Source organism: Vombatus ursinus, unplaced genomic scaffold, assembly GCF_900497805.2.
Source record: "Vombatus ursinus unplaced genomic scaffold, bare-nosed wombat genome assembly UNPS02014798.1, whole genome shotgun sequence".
Classification (NCBI taxonomy): domain Eukaryota; kingdom Metazoa; phylum Chordata; class Mammalia; order Diprotodontia; family Vombatidae; genus Vombatus; species Vombatus ursinus.
In genome coordinates, this window is record NW_020954576.1 from 4066272 (window position 1) to 4087718 (window position 21447).

Here is a 21447-nt window from a genome sequence, read left to right on the forward strand (position 1 = left end):
GCTTATTTCTCTCCTTTCCTCCCAGCACCCCTCCAATCCTGGAATGAGGCTCCTTGTTCTTCATAGCCACTTTCCGACCCTCCCCTTTGATGTCATGGCTCCGAAACCTCTCTTGTACTTCACTCCTTTGATCTATACGGCTCCAGCCACATCCTCATTACTGTTATCTTCCAGGCACCTAGAGCCAGTCTATCCCTCCACCCTAGCTGTTATTCTCATACTTGACTCTAATATACATCTGATTCTCCTCCAACATTTTGTCCTTTTGTTAATCAGTTCCAATTACCATGACCTGGCACCTTCACAATGTCTTAGTCACACACAGGGATGGTCATACCCTTGATCTCTCCATCACTACCTCTAATTATTCAACCTCCATGATCCAGAACTCTGAAAATCCACTTAAACCATAGCTTATTTTTTAAAATTTAATTTTCATTGCTATATTTTTTTACATTGCTTTCATTTTAAAATACTTCCCTTCCTCTTCTACCCATCAAGTCATCTCTGGTAATAAAGAATTTAAAAAAAAGAGAAAGCAGTTGAACAAGATTAACAGCATATGAAATGTTCTACATACATGGTCCCCCTCTTTCACCTGTAAAGACATGGAAGGATACAGCACCGGCCCTGAAGTCAGGAGGACCTGGGTTCAAATCCGGCCTCAGACACATAACACTCACTAGCTGTGTGACCCTGGGCAAGTCACTTAACCTCATTGCCTAGCCAAAAAAAAAAAAGTGGAAGGGAGGCTCATTTTTTTTTTCCTTTGGTGACAGCAATTGGGGTTAAGTGACTTGCCCAGGGTCACACAGGTAGCGAGTATTATCTGTCTGAGACTGGATTTGAACCCAGGTCCTCCTGACTTCAGGGCTGGTACTCTATCCACTGTGCCACCTAGCTGCCCCTTAATCTCTTCTTTAGGGTTATACTTGGTCATTATAGCTGTACTAAGCTCAGTGTCTCTTACTGTTCTTCCCATTTATATTTTTGTAGTCACCGTGTATATTGTTTTCCTGGTTCTCCTTACTTTGTTCTGATCGGTCATGTAAGTCTTCCAATGCTTCTCTTAATTTTTCATGTTCATCCCTTATGGCACATTAATATTCCCTTACTTTCATATACTACAATTTGTTTAGCCATTTCCCAATGGATGGGTATCTACTTTGTTTCCTCTTCTTTGCTATACCACAAAAAGTGCTGTTAGGAATGTTTTGGCATATGTGGGACCTTTCTGTCTTAACATATATGCCTAGCAGTGGGATCCCTGGATTAAAAAAGATTATAACCTCTTCTCCTATTTCTTCTTCCACTTCACTCCTCCTCAGCCTATCATTTGTCCTCTTTACCTCCAAGCACTTCACCCCTTCCTGTTTTCCTAGTCTGTCACCATTGCTCTGGACTCACTTTCTTTATTATCTTGATGTTAAAGTTATTAACTCATCCAACTGTCTTCCTTGAATCCCACATCACTGTTCACCCCTTTTCAAAATGCGTTCTTGGGTTACCCCCATCCATATACAGTTCCTAGTAGGGTGCTACTGAATACCTTTGGAGGTAATCACACAAACCTATAGACTAGATTCACTACAAATTTGTTACATAACTTCAATTTACTCTCATTGCTACGGAGGGATCCTGTTACCTTTTGTTCGTTAATGGACCATTGAAATGCCCAAAGCAACCATTCCAAACTTCTATCTGTCTTCCCTCAAACCACCTCCACTACCTTCTTCTGCCCTAACCAGAGAACCTGACATATCATATTGTTGAAAAGACTAAAACCTGGGGGCAGCTAGGTGGTGCAGTGGATAGAGCACCAGCACTGGAATCAGGAGGACCCGAGTTCAAATCTGACCTCAGACCAAACATTTGACACTTACTAGCTGTGTGACCCTGGGCAAATCACTTAACCCCAATTGCCTAAAAAAACCAAAACAACAACAACAACAAAAAACTAAAACCATCTCATTGTAAGTTCTCTCTTCCCAATTCTGCACCTCCAATGACTTCATCTTCCATTCTTTCCTACAATTACAGGAAGCAGTGTCCCTTTCCTTGCCAAGGCTAAAACCTTCTACTTGTGCCCTTGATTTTATTCTACCACTATCTTTGCCCATCTTCAATCTCTATGCATTATCTTCTTAACCCTAAAAAAAAAAAAAACCATTTACTTGACCCTATCAGCAAATCAGAAAGCATTTATTAAATACTTATTGTGTGCCAGGAACTGTGTTAAGCACTGAGGATACAAAGAAAAAGCAAGAGCAGGTCTTGCCCTCAAGGACATGTATATTGATATATGCATGAATATACAGAGAGTAAATGGAAAGGAACTTTCCAAGGGAAGGCATTAGCACCTGGGGGTGGGAGATAGGGAGAGGGATGAGGAAAGGTCTCTTGAAATAGCCTGTGGGCTGAGTCTTGAAGGACCCTGGGATTCTAAGAGTTTGGGTGAGGAGGAGGGCAGTATTCCCGGTATAAGTTCAAAAGCACAGAGTCAGGAGGTGGGCTGTTGTATATGAGGAAAAGCCAGAAGTCCTTTCAATTAACTCTCAAAAAGCTGTGTATACTGTCACATCCACTTCACCTCCCTTTCAGTTCTCACCCCCTTATGATAAGATTTCTGACTTCTTCTAAGGTCACAAATGATTGTCACCACATGGTCACCACAATTTTTCTTAAAATAATTTTTCATGGATATTTTTCATTTTTTTGCCCTTTCTTGGAGGCAATCAGGGTTAAGTGACTTGCCCAGGGTCACACAGCTAGTAAGTGTCTGAGGCAAGATTTGAACTCAGGTCCTCCTGACTCCAGGGCTGGTGCCATTGGCTATCTTTAATCTTTACATCAACTACATTTCCCAATATCTCTCCCTCTTTCCCTTTCCAGGGAGCCATGCCTTATAATCCTAACCCTACCCTCTCCTCACCTCTTGCTCTGGGTTAAGATCGCTCCAGTGCTTAACGCGGTGCTTGGCCCATAGTAGGTACTTAATTAGTGCTTACTGACTGAGAACAGTAAGCAAATCAAACTACCTTAACTTATGGAAAGAGCATGTTAAGCAATTACTCTGTCTCTCCACTCATCATTCCCATAACTTCCTGAAGACTGAAATTCCCCTCACTAGGCACCATTTCCCTAGATCAAAGCCTAACTTGTAGTATGTAATCTCTTAATAAATGCTCATTCATTTATTCATTCACCTGGGCTAATCACAGTGCTTTGAACATTGTTAAATGTCCAATAAATATTTGATGAAGTATCCAACTACCTATGTGGAAAATTCCACAGATGCAATCATAGCTTGAGGGGCCTCAGAGGTCAATCTCTCCAACCTCTTAATTTTACAGATGCGGAAATAGAGGCCCTGGGTGTTTGAGTGATTTGCCAAGTCAACTAGTATTTATTTAGCTCCTACTTACTATGTGCCAGGAACTGTGCTAATCTTAGGGAATACAACGAAAGGGAAAAGATGTTCCCTGCTTTCAAGGCGTTTACTGTGGAATACAGACAAATGCAAATAACTGTGCTCAAATAAGATATATACTCAGGAGAGAATCAACAGGATCTCGGGGTCAGGAAATGATTTGACACCAGGTGTGAGGTGATGAGGACCTGCACCAGGGCGGTAGTAGTGCCAGAGGAGAAAAAGGGTCACAGAAGAGAGACCAAAGTAGAGACGAGAGGACTTGGCAGAGTCTACATTTGAACCCTGATTGTGTCTCCAAATCGCACTCTTTCTACAGCATCTTCCCGACTCAGAAAGTCTGGAACAATAATAGTTTGCACTTACACGTTGCTTTAAGGTTTGCAAAACGCTTTACAGGGTTAAGAGCGTTTCGTGTTTTCTCTTTTGACTCAGTACCCCGTGAGGAAGGTTCTATTTTCATCCCCATTTTTCGGATGAGGCAGAAGTTAAGTGACTTGTCTAGGGCTACACCGCTAAATATGAGAGGCAGGATTTGAACTCGGGTCTTCTGGTTCCAAGTTCAAAACTCTACAGCCTGCCCCACCGCGTTGACTAGATGAGCAAGGAGGACTTTTGCAAAGGATCCTTTTCCGTACATTGGCGGCTCGTGATGCTCTTGTGCTTCTGCCAAACCTAAAACCTGGAGGTCCGTTCGTAGGACCTAGACTGAAGTTTGGATTCAGTCAAACGGTGGCACTTGAGAACCTAGAAGAACCCCAGACCGCAGGTTCCACAACCCTGCCCTACCGTTTAGCTTCACGGTCTTTGTCTAAATACCGTGGCTGCCCAGCCACAATTAGGACCGACCCAAATTCCGGGACCAAGGAGGCGGGACTTCCGGTCCCACTTCCGACCTCCCGTCAAACGTGACCCGTGCGCCAGGCCCAATCATGCGGCCTGAAAGCACCGGCGGGGGCGCGTGCGTCGTGAGGTCATCGCAGCGCGCCTCGTTTTTAACCGGCTCGCGTTCCCTTCAGCTGTCGTGTTTTGGATCCATAGAGCGTCTCCCGTCCCGTCATGTTCCCTACTGCCTCCGCCTCCCCGCGGACCCCGGGCCCTGGGGTCCGCAGGGGCCCCCTGGGGGGAGCCACGCCAGTCTCCACGCCCCGCCCGGCGGGCAGGAAGGGCCTGACCCTGGGGTCAGCCGTGGGCTCTCCCGGGCTGTTCTCGCCCGTTAGCCGCCGGAGCTCCCTGAGCGCGCGGTAAGTGATTCCTTCCACCCCTTCCCCCACCTTCATCATGTCAACTGCTGCGTGGACCGTCTCATGACATCCCGTGGGGCTGCGCGGGCAACCTTCCCGCGCGCGTATGCTGTGCCCTGTGTGGTGTACGAACTCGGCGTGTTTGGGAGTGGGATGACCAACCACCTTGGCTGGGGCCCGTGTCCCAGTGCCCCGCCCTCGGCGCGGCCCGGCCTGGCCCTGCCCAGCGAATGCTTGTGGCACTGAACTGAATCGTGCACTGAAAAGTGCCCCTCCCCATATCTCCCCATCCCACCCCCATAAGCTTTCTCACACCCACCACCAGAAAGTGCTGGTTGTTATTGAGCAGAGTTCGAGCATCTCTGAAAAGGGGGCCATACTTGCACATGCTCGAACTGAGGCTCAGGTTGTGATTGGCTGATAGTGATACAGTTGAAATGTTAGAGTCAGCACTCAAGTTCAGGTTTCCTGATTCCAAAGCCCAAGTCAGTCAACTAATATTTATTAAGAGCTTAAAAGGTGCCAGGCATTGTGCTAAATCCTTAAGAAGCAAACGTTGGGAGAGTGGGGGTGATTTGTGTGTGGAAAGAGATAGCATGCAAATAACTAGGTACACACAAGATATATGCAGAATAGGTAGAAAGGTATTTTGAGAAGCTGAAGGCTCTATCAGCTGAGGGAGTTGGAGCTGAGTATTGAAGGAACTGAGAGGCAGTGGTAAGGGAGCAGAACTTTGCAGGCATGGGGGAAATAGTGCAAAAGCACTGAGAAGGGGGTGTTGTATATGAAGAGCTTTGAATAAGCCAGTGTCACTGGTTCTTAGAATTCATAGAGAGCAGTAAAGTGTAAGGTCAGAGAGGTTAGAGAGGACTAGGTTGTGAAGAACTTTAAATACCAGAGTTTTTAAAATTTGGTTCTGAAGGTAATAGGGAGCCACTGTTGTTCCTACAGCAGGGAGATAACAGGTCTGGTCAGACTTATTCTTTAGAAAAACTCATAAATGGAGCTTACCTTAAAATGATAAGTGACATCTATCTAAAACCATCAACAAGCATTATCTGTAATGGAGATAAGCTAGAAGCCATCCCAATCCAGTCAGGGGTGGAGCAGGGATTTAGACATAGCAATAAGAAAAGAAAAAAGATATTAAAGGTATTAGAATAGGCAATAAGGAAACAAAATTATCACTTTTTGCAGATGATATGATATTATACTAAGAAAATCCTAGAAAATCAACTAAAAAACTACTTGAAATTATTAACAACTTTAGCAAAGTTGCAGGATACAAAATAAGCCCACATAAATTTATCAGCATTTCTATGTATTGCCAACAAAGTCCAACAGCAGGAGATAGAAAAATTCCATTTAAAATAACTATAAACAATATAAAATGCTTGGCAGTCTACCTGCCAAGACAAACCCAGGAACTATATGAACACAACTATAAAACACTTTTTGCAGAAAGTCAACTCTAAACAGTTGGAAAAATATTAATTGCTCATGGGTAGGCGAACCAGTATAATAAAAATGACAATTCTACCTAAATTAGTCTATTTTATTCAGTGTCATATCAGTGACTATCAAACAATTATTGTATAGAGCTAGAAAAAATAACAGAATTCATCTAGGAGAACAAAAGCTCAAGGTTGTCAATTAAAAAAAAAGGCAAAAGAAGGTGGTCTAGCTGTACCAGATCTCAAACTGTATTATGAAGTGGTAATTATCAAAACAATTTAGTACTGGCTAAGAAATAGAGTGGTAGATGAGTGGAATAGATTAGGTACAAATTACATTCAGGAAATAACCATAGTAATCTAGTATATGATAAACCTAAAGATCCAAGCTTTTGGAACAAAAAACTCATAATTTGACAAAAACTGCTGGGAAAACTAGAAAATAGTATGACAGAAACTAGGTATAGACTAATATCTCACACTGTGTACTAAGGTAAGGTCAAAATAGGACCTTACATAAAAGGATGATATCATAAATTAAGAGAGTATGGAGTACTTTATCTGTCCGATTTATGGATAATGGAAGAATTTAGGACAGAAAAGATATGTAGAGCATTACAAAATGTAAAATAGATAATTTTGATTATATAAAATTAAAAAGTTTTTGCACAAATAAGACTAATGCAAACAAAATTGTAAGGAAAGCAGAAAGCTGGGGAAAAAATTTGCCAAAAGTATCTCCGATAAAGGCCTCATTTCTCAAATATGTAGAGAACTGAGTTAAATTAAGGTCAAAGCATATGAACAGAAAGTTTTCAGACAAAAATCAAAGCTATTCATAGTCATGAAAAAAATGCTGTAAATCACCATTGATCAAAGAAATGCAAATTAAAACAACTCTGAGGTACCACCTCACACTTATCAGAGTGGGAAATACAACAAAAAGGAAAATATTGGATGTTGGAGGGGATATAAGAAAACTGGGACACTAATGAGTGCTCTTTTGGTGGAACTGTGAACTGATCCAACCATTCTGGAGAGAACTTCACCCAAAGGGCAATCAAATTGTGCATACCCTTTAATCCAGAAATACCACTGCTAGGTCTATATCACAAAGACATCCAAAAAAAAGGAAAAAGGACCTATTTGTACAAAAATGTTTATAGTAGCTCTTTTTGTGTTGGCTAAGAATTGGAAATCTAAGAGATGCCCATCAATTGAGGAATGACTAAACAAGGTATGGTATATGATTGTAATGGAATATTATTGTGCTATAAGAAATGACAAGTGAGATGATTTCAGAAAAACCTGGAAAAACTTCCATGAACTGATGTATAGTGAAGTGAACAGAAACAAGAGAAGTTGTACAGTAGCAGCAGTACTGTTCGATGAAGAACTGTGAATGATTTAGGTGTTCTCAGCAATACAGTGATCTGATGAAGCATACTAGCTACCTCCAAAGAAAGAACTGATATTGATTGAATAGATTGAAGCATGCTATTTTTCACTTACTTTCTTTCATTTTTTTCTTTTATTGAGTCTTGTAGAAAATGACTAATATGAAGTGTTTCACATAATTGCACGTGTATAACCTGTATCTACTTGTTGCTTAAGGGAGGGGGGAGGGAAGGATAGAGTTTGGAACTAAAAACTTTAAATAAAAACTTTAAAAAAAATATTTTTAAAATAAAAAACTTTAAATAAAAAAAATTGGAGGGAAAAAAAATTTGATCTTGACAACTGAGTGGAGGATGAATTGAAGGGGAGATGTAAATCGGGGATACTACTTAGAAGGCTATAGCAGTAGTTCAGGTGAAAAGTGATAAGGGTCTAAGCTAGGGTGGTGGCTATGTGAGTGGAGAGAAAGGAGCGTATATGGGAGATTTTGTGAAGGTAGAAGTGACAGAATTTGACACGGAGAGTGAGGATGCCACTGAGATTGCAAGCCTCTGACTGATAAAAGATGTTGGTGCCCTTGACTGTAAAGAAGTTGGGAAGAGGAGAGGATTGGGGGTGGGGGGTGGGGGGTGGGGGTGGAAAGGAGTGCTGTTTTGGACGTGTTGAGTTTGAGATGTTTATGGAACATCAAGTTTGAGAAGAGTCCAAAAGGCAGTTGATGATGCATGATTAGCTCTAGAGGGAGATTAGGTCTAGATAAATAGTTCTGGGAATCATGCCCATAGAGATGTTAATTGAACCCTTGGGAACTGAAATTACTGACGTAATATAGAGGGAAATATATTGAGATAATATAGAGGGAAACGTAAAGAGGGCCCAGGCCAGAGTCTTGAGGGAAATGTGAGGTTAGTTAGTATGACATGGATGAAGAACCAGTAAATAAGATCAAGAAAACAGAAGATTATCAAAAGAGAGCAGTATCATGAAAACCCAGACAAGAAAGGATATACAGTTGATTGACAATGTCAGAGGCTTCAGAAAGGTTGAGAAGAATGAAGACTGAGAAAAGGCCAATGGATTTGGCATGTAAAAGATCTTTGGTAACTTTGGAGAATGGACAGATAACTGGTGAAGTGGATAGACTGATGGGCCTGGAGTCAGGAAGACTCATCTTGTTGAGTTCAAATCTGGCCTCAGACGCTAGCTGTGCGACCTTGGGCTAGTCATTTAACCCTGTTGACCTCAGTTTCCTCAGTTGTAAAATGAGTTGGAGAAGGAAATGGCAAACCATCCCAGTATCTTTGCCAAGAAAACCCCAAATGGGGTCACAGAGACTGGACACGACTGAATAATGACTGAACAAAAAACTTTGGAAAAGGCAGTTTCAGTTGAATGATGAATTTGGAAGCCAGATTACAGAAGATTTAGAATCCAGTAAAAAGAGGGGAAGTGCAGTCACCAAAATGGAGATGTTTTTCTCAAGAAGTATATCCTCAGAAAGGGAGAGGATATAGAGGACAATTTTTGGTGGGGATGGTAGGGTCAAGTGAGAGTGATTTGTTGTTTTTGTTTTTGTTTTTAACAAAGAAGAGACATAGATATATTTGTGGACCACAGGGAAGGGGCAGAAAGCACATTTAATCATATACTCTTGCTCCTGAAACTGCCTCTGGCCTGAATTTGTGCCTTTATGGGCATTCTTATGAGCTAAAATGCTAGGGTGACTTGGGGAGAAGAGGGTTAATTGTTTTCACATTCCTGTAGTGCTTTACAGTTTATTAGAACTTTATATTCTGTGAGGAAAGTCATGCAAATATCAAAATCACTATTTTATGCATGATGAAGATTGGGATTGAGAGGTTAAGTGACTTGCTCTGAGAAACACAATAATAAATGTCCAATTCTCCCCCCCTCCCCCTTCCCATTAGATTTAGAGGAGGTTACTAATATGATCAGATCTGTTTTAGGAATATCAATTTGTCATCTAAGTGGTGGAGAATGGGTAGTATTCTCCATCCACAGCTTGACTTATTTAATTGCTACTGACCAAGTAGCATATAGGAATCTCCTTTCTGCCTCACAGTCAATGTAGCACTTTGTTTTGCAACTTTCTGATGAACATATAGTATATTGTGTTGAAATTCGTTGTATTTCTGTCTTAGCCCTCTAGTAAGGCAGCCGTGACTGGGCTTAGGTTAAATTAGGTTCACATCTAGTGCCACTTGGCTCTTTGTGTGACTTAGGCCACGTTCCTTCCTTTCTAAGCCTGAGTTTTCTCATCTGTCAAAGGAGGGACATGACCTGTTAGATCCCTTCCAGCTCTGAATTTATGACACTATTAGATTCTAAATTCCATGATGGATGGGACTTTGTCTTACCTTATCTAAGCTTTATTTTTTTCCATAGTGACTATTACAATGTTCTGTATATGGTAGGTGATCAAGAAATTTTTTTTGTATCTATGTAAAGGATGCAGATCAAAGATACTTTTTCTTTATTTTTCTTAATTTTTTTGGTCTGTTTTCTTTCACAGCATGACTAACTTGGAACTGTGTTTTGCATAACTACTCATGATGTATAACCTGTGTCAAATCGCTTGCCTTCTCAATGGGGGAGAGAATTTGGAACTCAGAATTTGAAAGAAAAAAAATGTTAAATTGTTTTTACATGTAATTGGGAAAAAATAAAATATCAATAAGATTTAAAAACAAAAAAAAAGATTTAAAAAAAAGAAGAATAAAGGAGTGGTTAGAGTTAGATATTTGGTTGGTTTTTTTTTTTGTTGGTTTTTTTTGTTTTTGTTTTTGCTTTTTTGGTGAGGTAGTTGGGGTCATACAAGCTATTCAGTGTCAAATATCTGAGCTCAAATTTGAACTCAGCTCCTCCTGACTCCAAGGCAGGAGCTCTATCCACTGCGCCACCTAGCTGCTCCCAGAGTTAGATATTTGAGGGAGCTGGTTTCTTCCTGTTTATGTATTTTTCATAACCAAAGCTTGGGGGGGCGGGGCACAGAATCTGTCTTTATCTTAGAAATTTTCTTTGAGCAGAATTTGCTATAGGGATTTTCCTTCTTCTAGAAGTAGGAGGGTTGCAGATTGGTACTTTTATATGGGAAAAGTTACTTTTATAATTTCTATGGAAAAGAAACAAGCGTTTTGAACAAATGATTTCATCTTTAATACATCCAGTTTGGGCAAAATGCTCTACAAAATGTTTTTGTGATGTTACTTGTTGCTTTAATGAAAATTTGTAGTGAACAAGAACAATATCTTCTTTTAAGTTCCATTTTATTTGTTCTTCAGCTGCCCATGTTGAAGTAACAACCCTTCAGATAATATAAGGCCCCATAATAACAACGGGCACTTACACAGCATAAAGAACTTTCCTTGTCTCATTTGATCCTTACTACCACCCTGTGAAGAGGAAGATGCTATTTTTGTCCTCATTTTACAGATAAGGAAATTGAAGGTTAAGAGAAGTTTTTACTCAAGGTCACATAGCTAGTAAGTATCTGAGGCATGATTGAATTGGTGTTTTCCTAAGTCCAAATCCAACACTTTATCCAGCACTGTCCCACCTAGCTACTTAAAACCACATTATAGACTTTTCATTGTTTCAAGTGAGAGAGCACTGTGTACATGGGAAAGATACTTAAATTTCATCGCAAGATCCATGGAGTAATAAAATACTATTTACTGTAAAATGTAAGGTTCCTGAGAACAATGACTTTGGTTTTTTTAATCTTTTTATCTCTCTTTGCTTGTAGAGTGCTATATACGAAATAAGTGCTTTGTAAACGTTGAAATGGGAATTTTACTGCATTTTGAATAATTTAAAAAATGAGAAGGAAGTATTTCCACTTTACCGTGTTTACTGTAAAGAACAACAAAATCTCTTGTATTAGATGCTAATTGATTTACTAGTTTTTTATATAGTACCATAAATGAGCATATATCTCATATAAACTCGTAATTTCAGAGCTAGAAGGGATCGTTTAGTCCAGTCATATTTTACTGAGCTCTGAGATGTAAATACTTGCCCAAGCCCAGATAGCTAGTTATTAGCAGAGTTGAAAATAGAACCTAGGCTTCTTAACTACCAGTAAGGTACTTTTTCCACAGTACCTCATTTTTCCTTTTCCTGTCCCCTATTTTTAGATTTTCTTTAAATTAAATTACAAAACAAGTGACAAGCTGTATTATTTCATTTAGTGGAACACCCACGAGAATGGTACAGCACCAGTCTGTCAGTGAGACTGTCAACTATGATGTGAAAACTTTTGGATCTTCTCTTCCTGTTAAAGTTATGGAAGCTTTAGCACTGGCTGAAGGTAGGTGATGTTGGTCATGTTTCCGTTTTAGAAACTTTAGATAAAAGCCTAGGCTAAGAATAAAGGATCAGAATTTATGATTTGCGTCTATATATGTTTGACTCTGCTTTTCACAGTATATTGAAGACCATGAGGGATGTAACTAGTAACTTCAATAACAAAATGACTACCATGGTTGATTCCAGAGTAACCAAATTAAACCTTAACAGCCTTAACCTTTATTTAGCCAAAATCTAAACCAATATCAAAAGTCGACTAATAAGTATCATAAGAGTTTCAATCCTGCAAAATAGGCCAATAGGATTTTGAAATGAAGGATATTGACTAACTATTGCAGTAGAAACCAAGGAAAGCATAGATATTAATGAAGTCTTTCCTGAAGTCTTATTGCCATAATCTTTGGATTGCACAAAGTGAAGGGAGGGTCTGCTCACACAAGTTTTTTCTGTGATCTTTGACATGTTTATACAGAGGATTCTGCTTTCAGAATGAGAAACCTATAACAGCAATTCTATAGGAAAAATTCCAAAAAGAACAGGAAAATATTCTGCCTGTCTTCCCTATCCTTTAATCAGTCATGACTATAGAGAGAATGTGAAGAAAAACAAGGTTCAGGATTAGCCATGTTGTCCACTTAAGGATTTGGCTCCAAATTATGACCTTTCTGGTTTTCTTAACATTTCACCTTCCAACATACTCCACACTGTGACACTGGCCTCCTTGCTGTTCCTTGCACATAATGCTCTATCTCTCAGCTCTGAGCATTTTCACTGGCTATCCTTATGCTTGGAACTTTCTAATTCCTCCACCTCCTAGCTTCCTCATTTTCGGTCAAGTCTCAGCTAAAGTCCTACGTTCCCGAAAAAGTGTTTCCCAGTCCTCCTTAATCTCAGTGCCTTTTCTCTGAGATTATCTCCTACTTACCCTGTTTGTACATAGTTGTTTGCATATTGCCTCTCCATTAGGTTGTGAGCTCCTTGAGGGAAGGGGTTGTTTTTTGCCTTTCTTTGAATCCCCAGCATTTAGCATAGTGCCTAGCACATAGTAGATACTTAATAAATGCTTGCTGACTTTACTTGATTAGCTGGTTTTTCCCTAAATAATGGAATATTTATACTTTAATTCACATGTGCTGTCACAGTGCCCCTGGGGTTTCCTAGAATTTTTGTAAAGGATTTCAGCAGTAATTTTTAGACATCAAAATTTCTACCATCGTTCTACATGAATTAAATATTTAAATAGTCTATGCTAAGTACTGGAGATACAAAATTTAAAAAGGGGTTAAAAAATAGTCCTTGCCCTCAAGGACCTCACAGTCTAATGGCAGAGACAATATGCAAATACCTATGTATAAATAAGATATATACAGGATAAATTGGAGATAATCTCAGGGAAGTCACTAAGATTAAGAAGGATTGGGAAAGGCATTTTGCAGAAGGTACAGTTTAAGGCAGGACTTGAAGGAAGTTAGGGAAGCCAGGAGATAAATGAGGAGGGAAGAAATTTCAGGAGGGGTTACCTGCCAGTGAAGATGCTGGAGTTGGAAGATAGAGTATCATGTGCAAGGAACAGTTAATCAGTCAATAAGCATTTATTAAGTACCAGACAGTGTGCTGAACACTGAGTATACAATGAGGCAAAAGTTACTGCATCACAGGATAGATAGAGGAGTATAAGGTATAAGAGGACTGGAAAGATAGGATGGACTCGGGTTGTGAAGGGCTTTAAAAGACAAACAGGATTTCATATTTGAAAACCAATTTGATAACTGAGTGGAGCATGGACCAGAGTGGGGAGAGACTTCGGGCAGGGAGACCAACCAGAAAGCTATGCTAAGTTTAGGCATGAAGAGATGAAAACCTGCACCAGGGGGATGACAATGTTAAAAGAGAGAAGGGGGCATATATAATAGTTGTTATGATGGCAAAATCTACGGGATTTGGCAACAAATTGGATATGGGAGAGAAGGGAGAGAGTGAGGAGTCAAGGATGATCTCTAGATTGTGAACCTGGGTGATTGGGAAGATGGCGGTATTCTTGAAATAGGAAGGGTAGGAGGAGAGGAGGATTTTTTTTTTTTTTTGCTTTTTGGCTAGGCAATGGGGTTAAGTGACTTGCCCAGGGTCACACATCTAGTAAGTGTCAAGTGTCTGAGACCAGATTTAAATTCAGATCCTCCTGACTCCAAGGCTGGAGTTCTGCTCTGAGAGGAAGATTTTTGCGGAAGGAATATGAGTTCTCTTTCATACATGATAAGTTTAAGATGGCTATGGAATATCCCATTCAAAATGTTCAGGAGGTAGTTGAAGATATGAGACTGAAGGTCAGGAGAGAAGATATGGCTGGATAAATAGATCTGAAAATCATCTGCATGGGAATGATGATTGAATTCGTGGGAGCTAATGAGATCACCAAGTGAAATAATAGAGAGGAAGAAGTGAAGAGGGCCCAGGATAGAACCTTGGGGGACACCGATCCAGCCAGGGAGACTGAAAAGAAGCAATTCAACAAGTGGGAAGACAATCAGGAGAGAGCAGTGTCATGAAAACCTAGAGAGAAGAGAGTGTCAAGGAGAAAGAGGGAGATGGACAGTGTCAGAGGCTGCAGAGAAGTCAAGAAGGATGAGGGTTGAGAATAGGCCATTAGATTTGGCAATTATGTATGGTATTATACACATACATATATGGGGAGGTGTGCATATATACATATTATATATATAGTGAGAGAGAGTGTATGTGTGTGTGTGTGCGGGAGTGCATGCATAAACTAATTTTAACTAATTATTCCACCTAAAATCTAGTTCTAACCTTGATCCCTTGGACTTTTAGAAATGCCACGGAAAGACTGTTTTGAAGCTTGCAGGTTAGAATTTTTCTTGATGAACTCTTGAGCCAGTTCCTGATATTTAGCTCCTTGTTCAGTTATCCCAAATATCACAGTTCACTCCAGATGACCTCCTTCTTCAGTGGAGGTTTAAATTTGCTCCTTAGGGGTACATATCTCCCTTTATAAACTAGTCATCTCCAATATGACAGAGGTAAAGCCCAGTGCATTCCATCAGTTTAAAACACATCAGTTCAGCGGCCCCATCATCAAAAGAGTGCACTGTTATCTGCAGTCATCAGTGATTCCCACATTTCTAGGCATCCATGACCTCAACAGTGAGGACAGTACTTCCCTGGTACAGATTCCAGCCTCTCTACCTCTTTTCAGTATTAATGAATGAAACAGTGATGAGATTAGACTTGTTGACCTTCAAGTATGGAGACCCAGGGAAGATGGTGCTGACATATTGGACTGTGTAGATTTGCATAGGTAGCACTCCTTTGGCTCCTCACGAAGAGTCCCCCTAAAATGGCCTTGATATTTCAGGACTTTAAGGAATGTAGTCCTTGTGGTGTATAGAGGGTTTTGATCTGTTCTACTTTTTTTATTTAAAATAAATGAAAATTGGGATCCGTTCAAAGTATGAAAAAGTTCCAGGGCAGAAATAGTTCTAACTAGTAAAAATAGCATTTGATCATCCTATTTGTGGATTTATCCCTGCCATTTGTTTTTCTTTTCCTTCATCCTTTTCATCTGATTCATGTGTCCTCAAATATCATTAGCCTTTATCACATATAAAGGGAGAGAGATAAACTCAAATCAATAAAATTTCCATAAATATTAACACGTAGCTGATTTTTTCCAATGGGAAAGAGCTTGTGAATGAATGAAAACAGTTTTTAGGTGATCAGAGATTTTACTTGTCCATGTTATCACTATTCTCTGTTGCCAAATAATAGAGTGACATCAATATGCTAGTTAAGTTTTGCCAAAAGCATGCTTGACATTCTGTTTAATGAAATCATTTTGGGGGTTCTGTTTTATATATGATACTAGAATGTAAGGGTTGAAAGTCAGCTTATTGAATATCTTAGTCTTACTACCCTGTTCCACCCTTTTTTAAAAAAAAAAAAGATAAGGAAATAGAGGCCCTTTTTTAGAGGCCTTTACTGGAAGGTCTTTTTTCAAAGTAATTCTCTCTGGGATTTTACATAGCTACTTAGATGTATTTTTTAAAGTGATTATACATATAAAAAAAAAGATATGATTTTGGAAATAAGTGATAGTAATTGAATCATCCAAGGATATTTTTTCTTTTTAATTAATTTCACATTAGTTTAAGTTACCTTTGGGTTAAATTAAGTCCCTTTACAGTCTAGTATGGCTTTGCTGTAATGTCATGAATTTTGCAATTTTGCTAGCTTCTACTGTATTTGAAGTGCTATTTTGAGGCTTGTCTTATAATTTTCATTTTCTTTCTCAGCTGATGATCAGTTGACTGTCCATATAGATGAAAGTGGATGGGCATGGCTGGTTTTCAAAGAAAGACTCATTATTTGGAGGATTGGTCAGTCGCCAGTCACTAAGGTAATAGCTTTGTAAAGAAGAGACAAGTAATTAAATAGTTGAAAAAAAATTTTGCTTAAATGTTGGCTAGAAATAAGCAAAACTATTCTTTATGAATACTTTTATTATTACTTTTTATGAATATATGTATTTATTAGTTTTGTAAAGTAACTGTATGATACTGTGTATGTATACAGATATGTTGGAAAATAATATGATGAGTCATTTCTCCCTTTTCCCCTTTTTAGAATTTCCAAACATATTCTTGAGATTCATGTTTGTTAATTGGCTGTTAATTTAATTGAATAAAGAAACAGAAATTTTTAATGAATGTATTCCAGATTGAGGAAAATCTGGCCAAAAGCACAGAAAATGGTCACATCTGGAACAATGAAGTGGAAAGCATTCCTATGTACTGGTCAGGAATGCTGAGATCAAGTCAGAAACAGTAGGCAATTAGGGAGTAATTGAAAGCCAATGCAGGGGGCAGGGTATCAATAACCAAAGCCAAAGTCTGGGTAGCAGTGTTATCAAAATTAGTTTATAGGAAATGGAGCAGGATAGACTGAAGAGAGCAGATTTGTTTAAGAGGGCTGGACCGATTCCACTGTCTTTCAGCCAGGATTTTAAAGCCTTCTCACGTAAGAACTAGAAAAAACCTGCCATAGGATTGGAGCTATTAAAGATATTGTACAATGTTTAATAAAATTTTAAAGGTAATTTAAAGCCATTCTAATAGCAGAGGGAGCATAAATTTGTCTAAATGTAAAGGTAATCCATAGCTCCTGACTTTCTGACTATTGTAGTTCCTCTCATACATTACTCATGTGGCTTCACTTCTTTCTGCCCACTGCTTTCAAAGTTAGATGACTTCTTTGCTATCATGGAAATAGTATCATTGGGCAAACGGTCCCACTAAACAAGTTAGGAAGAATTCTTGGTGCCTAGCCAAGAGAGACAGGAAAGAGACAATCAAAAGCGTGAAATTAAATAATAATTAAGAATTAACTTTACATGCAAACAAACAAACCAACTGAGAAGACACTAGTTAATTTTTAAAGGAAAAGGAAATAATTACAGTAGCCAAGCAGTTGTTATAGTGGCTAACATACTTCTTTAGTTATTTCTTTGAGCTACTTTGTTTTAAAATAATAATAGTAAGATGAAAGTTGGATTTTAAAAAATATTTTGTAATTTAAACTGCAAAGAATAAATGAAAAAGCATTTTTTAAACTCTATGTGCAAAGCACTGTGAGGTACTGGGGATACAAACAGAAAAGTAAAACAGGCTTGCCCTCAAGGAGTTCACGGTCTAGTGGGGCCAATTGCAGCTGCAAGTCTGATTGCAGGGCTCAGTGGTCCTTAGAAGGATGTAGTGGCAAAGCAGATGATAATGCCTCTTTCTTAGTGTTATTTTCATGAGTAAAACTCTAGAGTTTCTGATATGGAGTCATATGACAGAGCCAAGGACTGTGGGGAAAACTTGTCTGGATCTTCAAGGAGCTATGGCTGCTAAGGAGGTGAGGGCTGAAGTCAAGGTTGCCAGGCCCCATCTCCCCAGGATACCTCTGTGGATGGCGTCTGAGAGGGTACTCCTGGCCTTGAGGTGAAGGGCCTGTTTTCCTTAAGGAGTAAAGGGAAGTGGTAACAAAGTTTGACTCACTTGGCACGTGTGTAATGTAGCAATTTTGAGCAGTGGATCAGAGTTCAGAACAGAAGAGAAAGGACAGAAATCTCATGTATATTTCTGTTTGATCAGAGGAGTCATATATTTTGGTACTTTCTTACAGTTATCGGTTTGCAAAGAACTTCAGCTACCACCCAGTGATTTCCCGTGGAGTGCTGATTTGGTAGCCCTCTCCCACCCTGCAACCTGTAAAGTCCATTCTATTCAGGTAAATAACATAAACATTTATTAAACAAATCAAACTTAAAGTGTTCCTCTAATGCATTGTTGGTAGAGTTGTGAACTGATCCAAACATTCTGGAGAGCAGTTTGGAACTGTGCCCAATGAGCAAATCAAGCTGTGCATACCCTTTGATCCAAGGATACCACTACTAGGTCTGTATCCCAAAGACAAAAAAAAAGAGAAAAGGACCTGTTTGTGCAAAAAATATTTATAGCAGCTCTTTTTGGGGTGGCAAAGAATTGGAACTTGAAGAGATGCTCATCAATTGGGGAATGACTAAACAAGTTGTAGTATATGATAGTAATGGAATACTATTGTGCTGTAAGAAATGAGGAGCAGGCAGACTTCAGAAAAACCTGGAAAGACTTTCATGGACTGATACTGAGTGAAGTGAGTAGAACCAGGAGAATACACAGTAACAACAATATTGTATGATGATCATCTGTGAATGACTTAGCTTTTCTCAGCAATACAGTGATCCAAGACAGTCCCCAAGGACTCATTTTGAAAAATGCTGTCCACCTCCAGAAAAAGAACTGATGGAGTCTGAATACAGATTGAAGCATACTGTTTTTCACTTTATTTTTTCATGGGTTTTTTTTTGTTGTTGGTCTGTTTCTTCTTTTACAACATGACTATTAATATGGAAATACGTTTTTCATGATTGTGTGTATATAACCTGTATCAAATTGCTTACCATCTTAGAGGGGAGGGAGAAAATTTCGAACTCAAAGTTTAAAAAAAAATGGATGTTAAAAATTATGTTTACGTGTAATTGGAAAAAAGTGAAATATTATTTAAAAAAAATAACAAAGTGTTCCTGACTTAAGTTAGAATTGATGGAAGGAGTTTCCACTCAGGGGGTTCTCTGCAAAGCCACAAGTCTGAATCAAAAGCAAAAATATGTACACAGCTTTTATTTAACCTTTTCCAGTATTCATATTATAAACTACCATCTTTGTCAACATTTTGAAATCATTACATCAGAAGTTTTCCTATATATTATAATTGCTAAGTGTGTTTTAATATAATTTAATTTCAAGTCTGTGGCAGTAATGGTTGCCACCAGAGAAGGATCTGTTCGATATTGGCCCAGCCTTGTGCATGAAGACAGCTATGTAGAGACTGCTGTCGACTTTGGAAGTATAGACAAGGTGTGGAGTTTTCTGACAGCTGTGCAGGTATGGTGCATATTTTCCTTTGTGTCAGAAATGTATGTGGGGCATCTGAGAGACATAAGTTGGATAGTTGAAAAATGAGACCACTGATCAGACCAGATATGCCAGGAAAGCAGAAGAAAGAAAAGCAGTGAGGTAGTCTGGGGAAAGGCTTCAATTCAAGCCTACATCTTGACCTGTTAGTATGGGGAGTGAATACTATAATAGAATTCTAACACATGATAGGCTGGGATTGTTTTAAACAGCATTTTGGAGGAACAGGTTATTTTTATCAGGTGACTAGAAGTCACAGTATAAATTTGGAAGAATAGCTTTTCCTTATGATTAGTGAACTTAACAATATTATCATTAGATTTAATCATTGATGTATTAAATTTATAATTGAACAATCTTTACAAAAATAGAGATTATGACTCAGAAATTGGGGGTTTTTATGCAGAAAATCTTTTTTTTCTGCAAAATTTGTGTGAGCTGCTATGTATTTTGACAAAAACAACAAGACTTTTCACTTTTAATACTTTAAAAATTAGTTTTAGGATGCATATGATTTTGCTTGTGGAAAGCATTTTTTTAATTATTATTCATTTTCTTCGAAAGTTTCCATGTTAGAAGTTATTTTGATTGCAGTGTTACTTTTTTCTTAGGGTGGAAGCTTTATTTTGGCCTCTTCAAGGACCCAGCTAATTCGATTGATACCTGATAACTTAAGCAAGATTCATCAACATGTCCTTCCACAGGGTCAAGGCATGCTTTCAGGAATTGGTCGAAGAGTTTCTTCTCTTTTAGGAATTTTATCTCCCAGCAGTGACCACACAGTAAGTTTGAAAAATGAAGGTAAAAGGACTTTAAAAAGGACTAATAAGTTTTCTACTTAAATCTAAAGTTCTGATGACTTAATATATTTTTCTCTTTAGTAGTAGTACAGTCTTATAGAATCACTCAAGAAGTACAACTCTGAATCCTCATCAAATAATATTTATTAAGGACTCATCTGCATAGGCCATCAAAGTGACCAAATGTTATATCTATCAGTATTTTGTATAACTTTAAAACCATATTCTAAATTTATAATATTCTTAAAAATAAAATTATTTTTTTTCTTTTTTTTTTGTTTCGTTTTGTTTTTTTGGTAAGGCAATTGGGGTTAAGTGACTTGCCCGAGGTCACACAACTAGTACGTGTCAAGTGTTTGGTCTGAGGCCGGATTTGAACTCAGGTCCTCCTGACTTCAGGACCCGTGCTCTATCCACTGTGCCACCTAGCTGCCCCAAAATAAAATTATTTTAATAAAAATATATTTAAAGTTGACTATAGAATCTGTTACCTCTAACAGATTCTAATAATTATTATACATATAGATATTTATTTATTGTTCTAAGTACATAATAACCATAATACCTGAGTTAAAAGTTAAAACCTAAGTTAAAATACTGGTTAAAAGCCAAATTTCTAATTACCAAAGTAAATCTATACAGTTCTGAAAGCTGTAGTTTTATAAGATCTTTTTGTTTGTTTGTTTTGTTTTTTGGTGAGGCAGTTGGAGTTAAGTGATTTACCCAGAGTCACACAGCTGGTGTCAAGCGTCTGAGATCAGATTTGAACTCAGGTCCTCCTGACCGCAGGGCTGGTACTCTATCCAGTGCGCCACCTAGCTGCCCCCCTTTTATAAGGTCTTATCTCAGAAATGATTGTGCTGGAATTATATAAATAGCCAAAAACCATAATATATTTGGAGTTTGTGATAAAAATTGTATTTCATATAACTGACTTAAGAATGACGTTTCTCTACAGCTTTCCGGTGTCCTCTGGGATAAAGAGAAGGCGAGTTATTATACCCTCACAAGTTCAACCCTAAGCAAATGGGAAATAGACAATACTTCAGAAAGACAAGGCCAAAGTTGGGACATAAATAAAGCCCTTAAGGAGAACATCACAGATGCAATTTGGGTAAGGGAGAAACTGTTCTCCAGTGGATTTTTTCAGCTTTGTTTTTGTGACTGACACCTTGCATTGCTTTTATTTATCTTTAAAAAATGTTTTATTGTTACCTTTTGTTTTTACATAATTCACTTCTGTATATCCCCAACACCCTCTACCCCCAGGCATTGAAC

At 38.6% G+C, this 21447-nt stretch overlaps 1 protein-coding gene across 1 annotated transcript in view; it reads left to right on the top strand.

The window, feature by feature from the left end:
• Positions 1 to 4446: 4446 nt before the first annotated feature.
• The window catches only part of LOC114049502 (nuclear pore complex protein Nup133-like), a 68622-nt gene continuing 51621 nt past the window's right edge, over positions 4447 to 21447 (top strand). Inside the window, exons 1-7 of the mRNA XM_027870743.1 lie at positions 4447 to 4674; positions 11738 to 11856; positions 16166 to 16269; positions 18039 to 18143; positions 19202 to 19339; positions 19981 to 20151; positions 21128 to 21283. Coding sequence (XP_027726544.1) covers positions 4490 to 4674; positions 11738 to 11856; positions 16166 to 16269; positions 18039 to 18143; positions 19202 to 19339; positions 19981 to 20151; positions 21128 to 21283 — 978 coding nt within the window. The 5' untranslated portion in view covers positions 4447 to 4489. The remainder of the gene's footprint in view (positions 4675 to 11737; positions 11857 to 16165; positions 16270 to 18038; positions 18144 to 19201; positions 19340 to 19980; positions 20152 to 21127; positions 21284 to 21447) is intronic.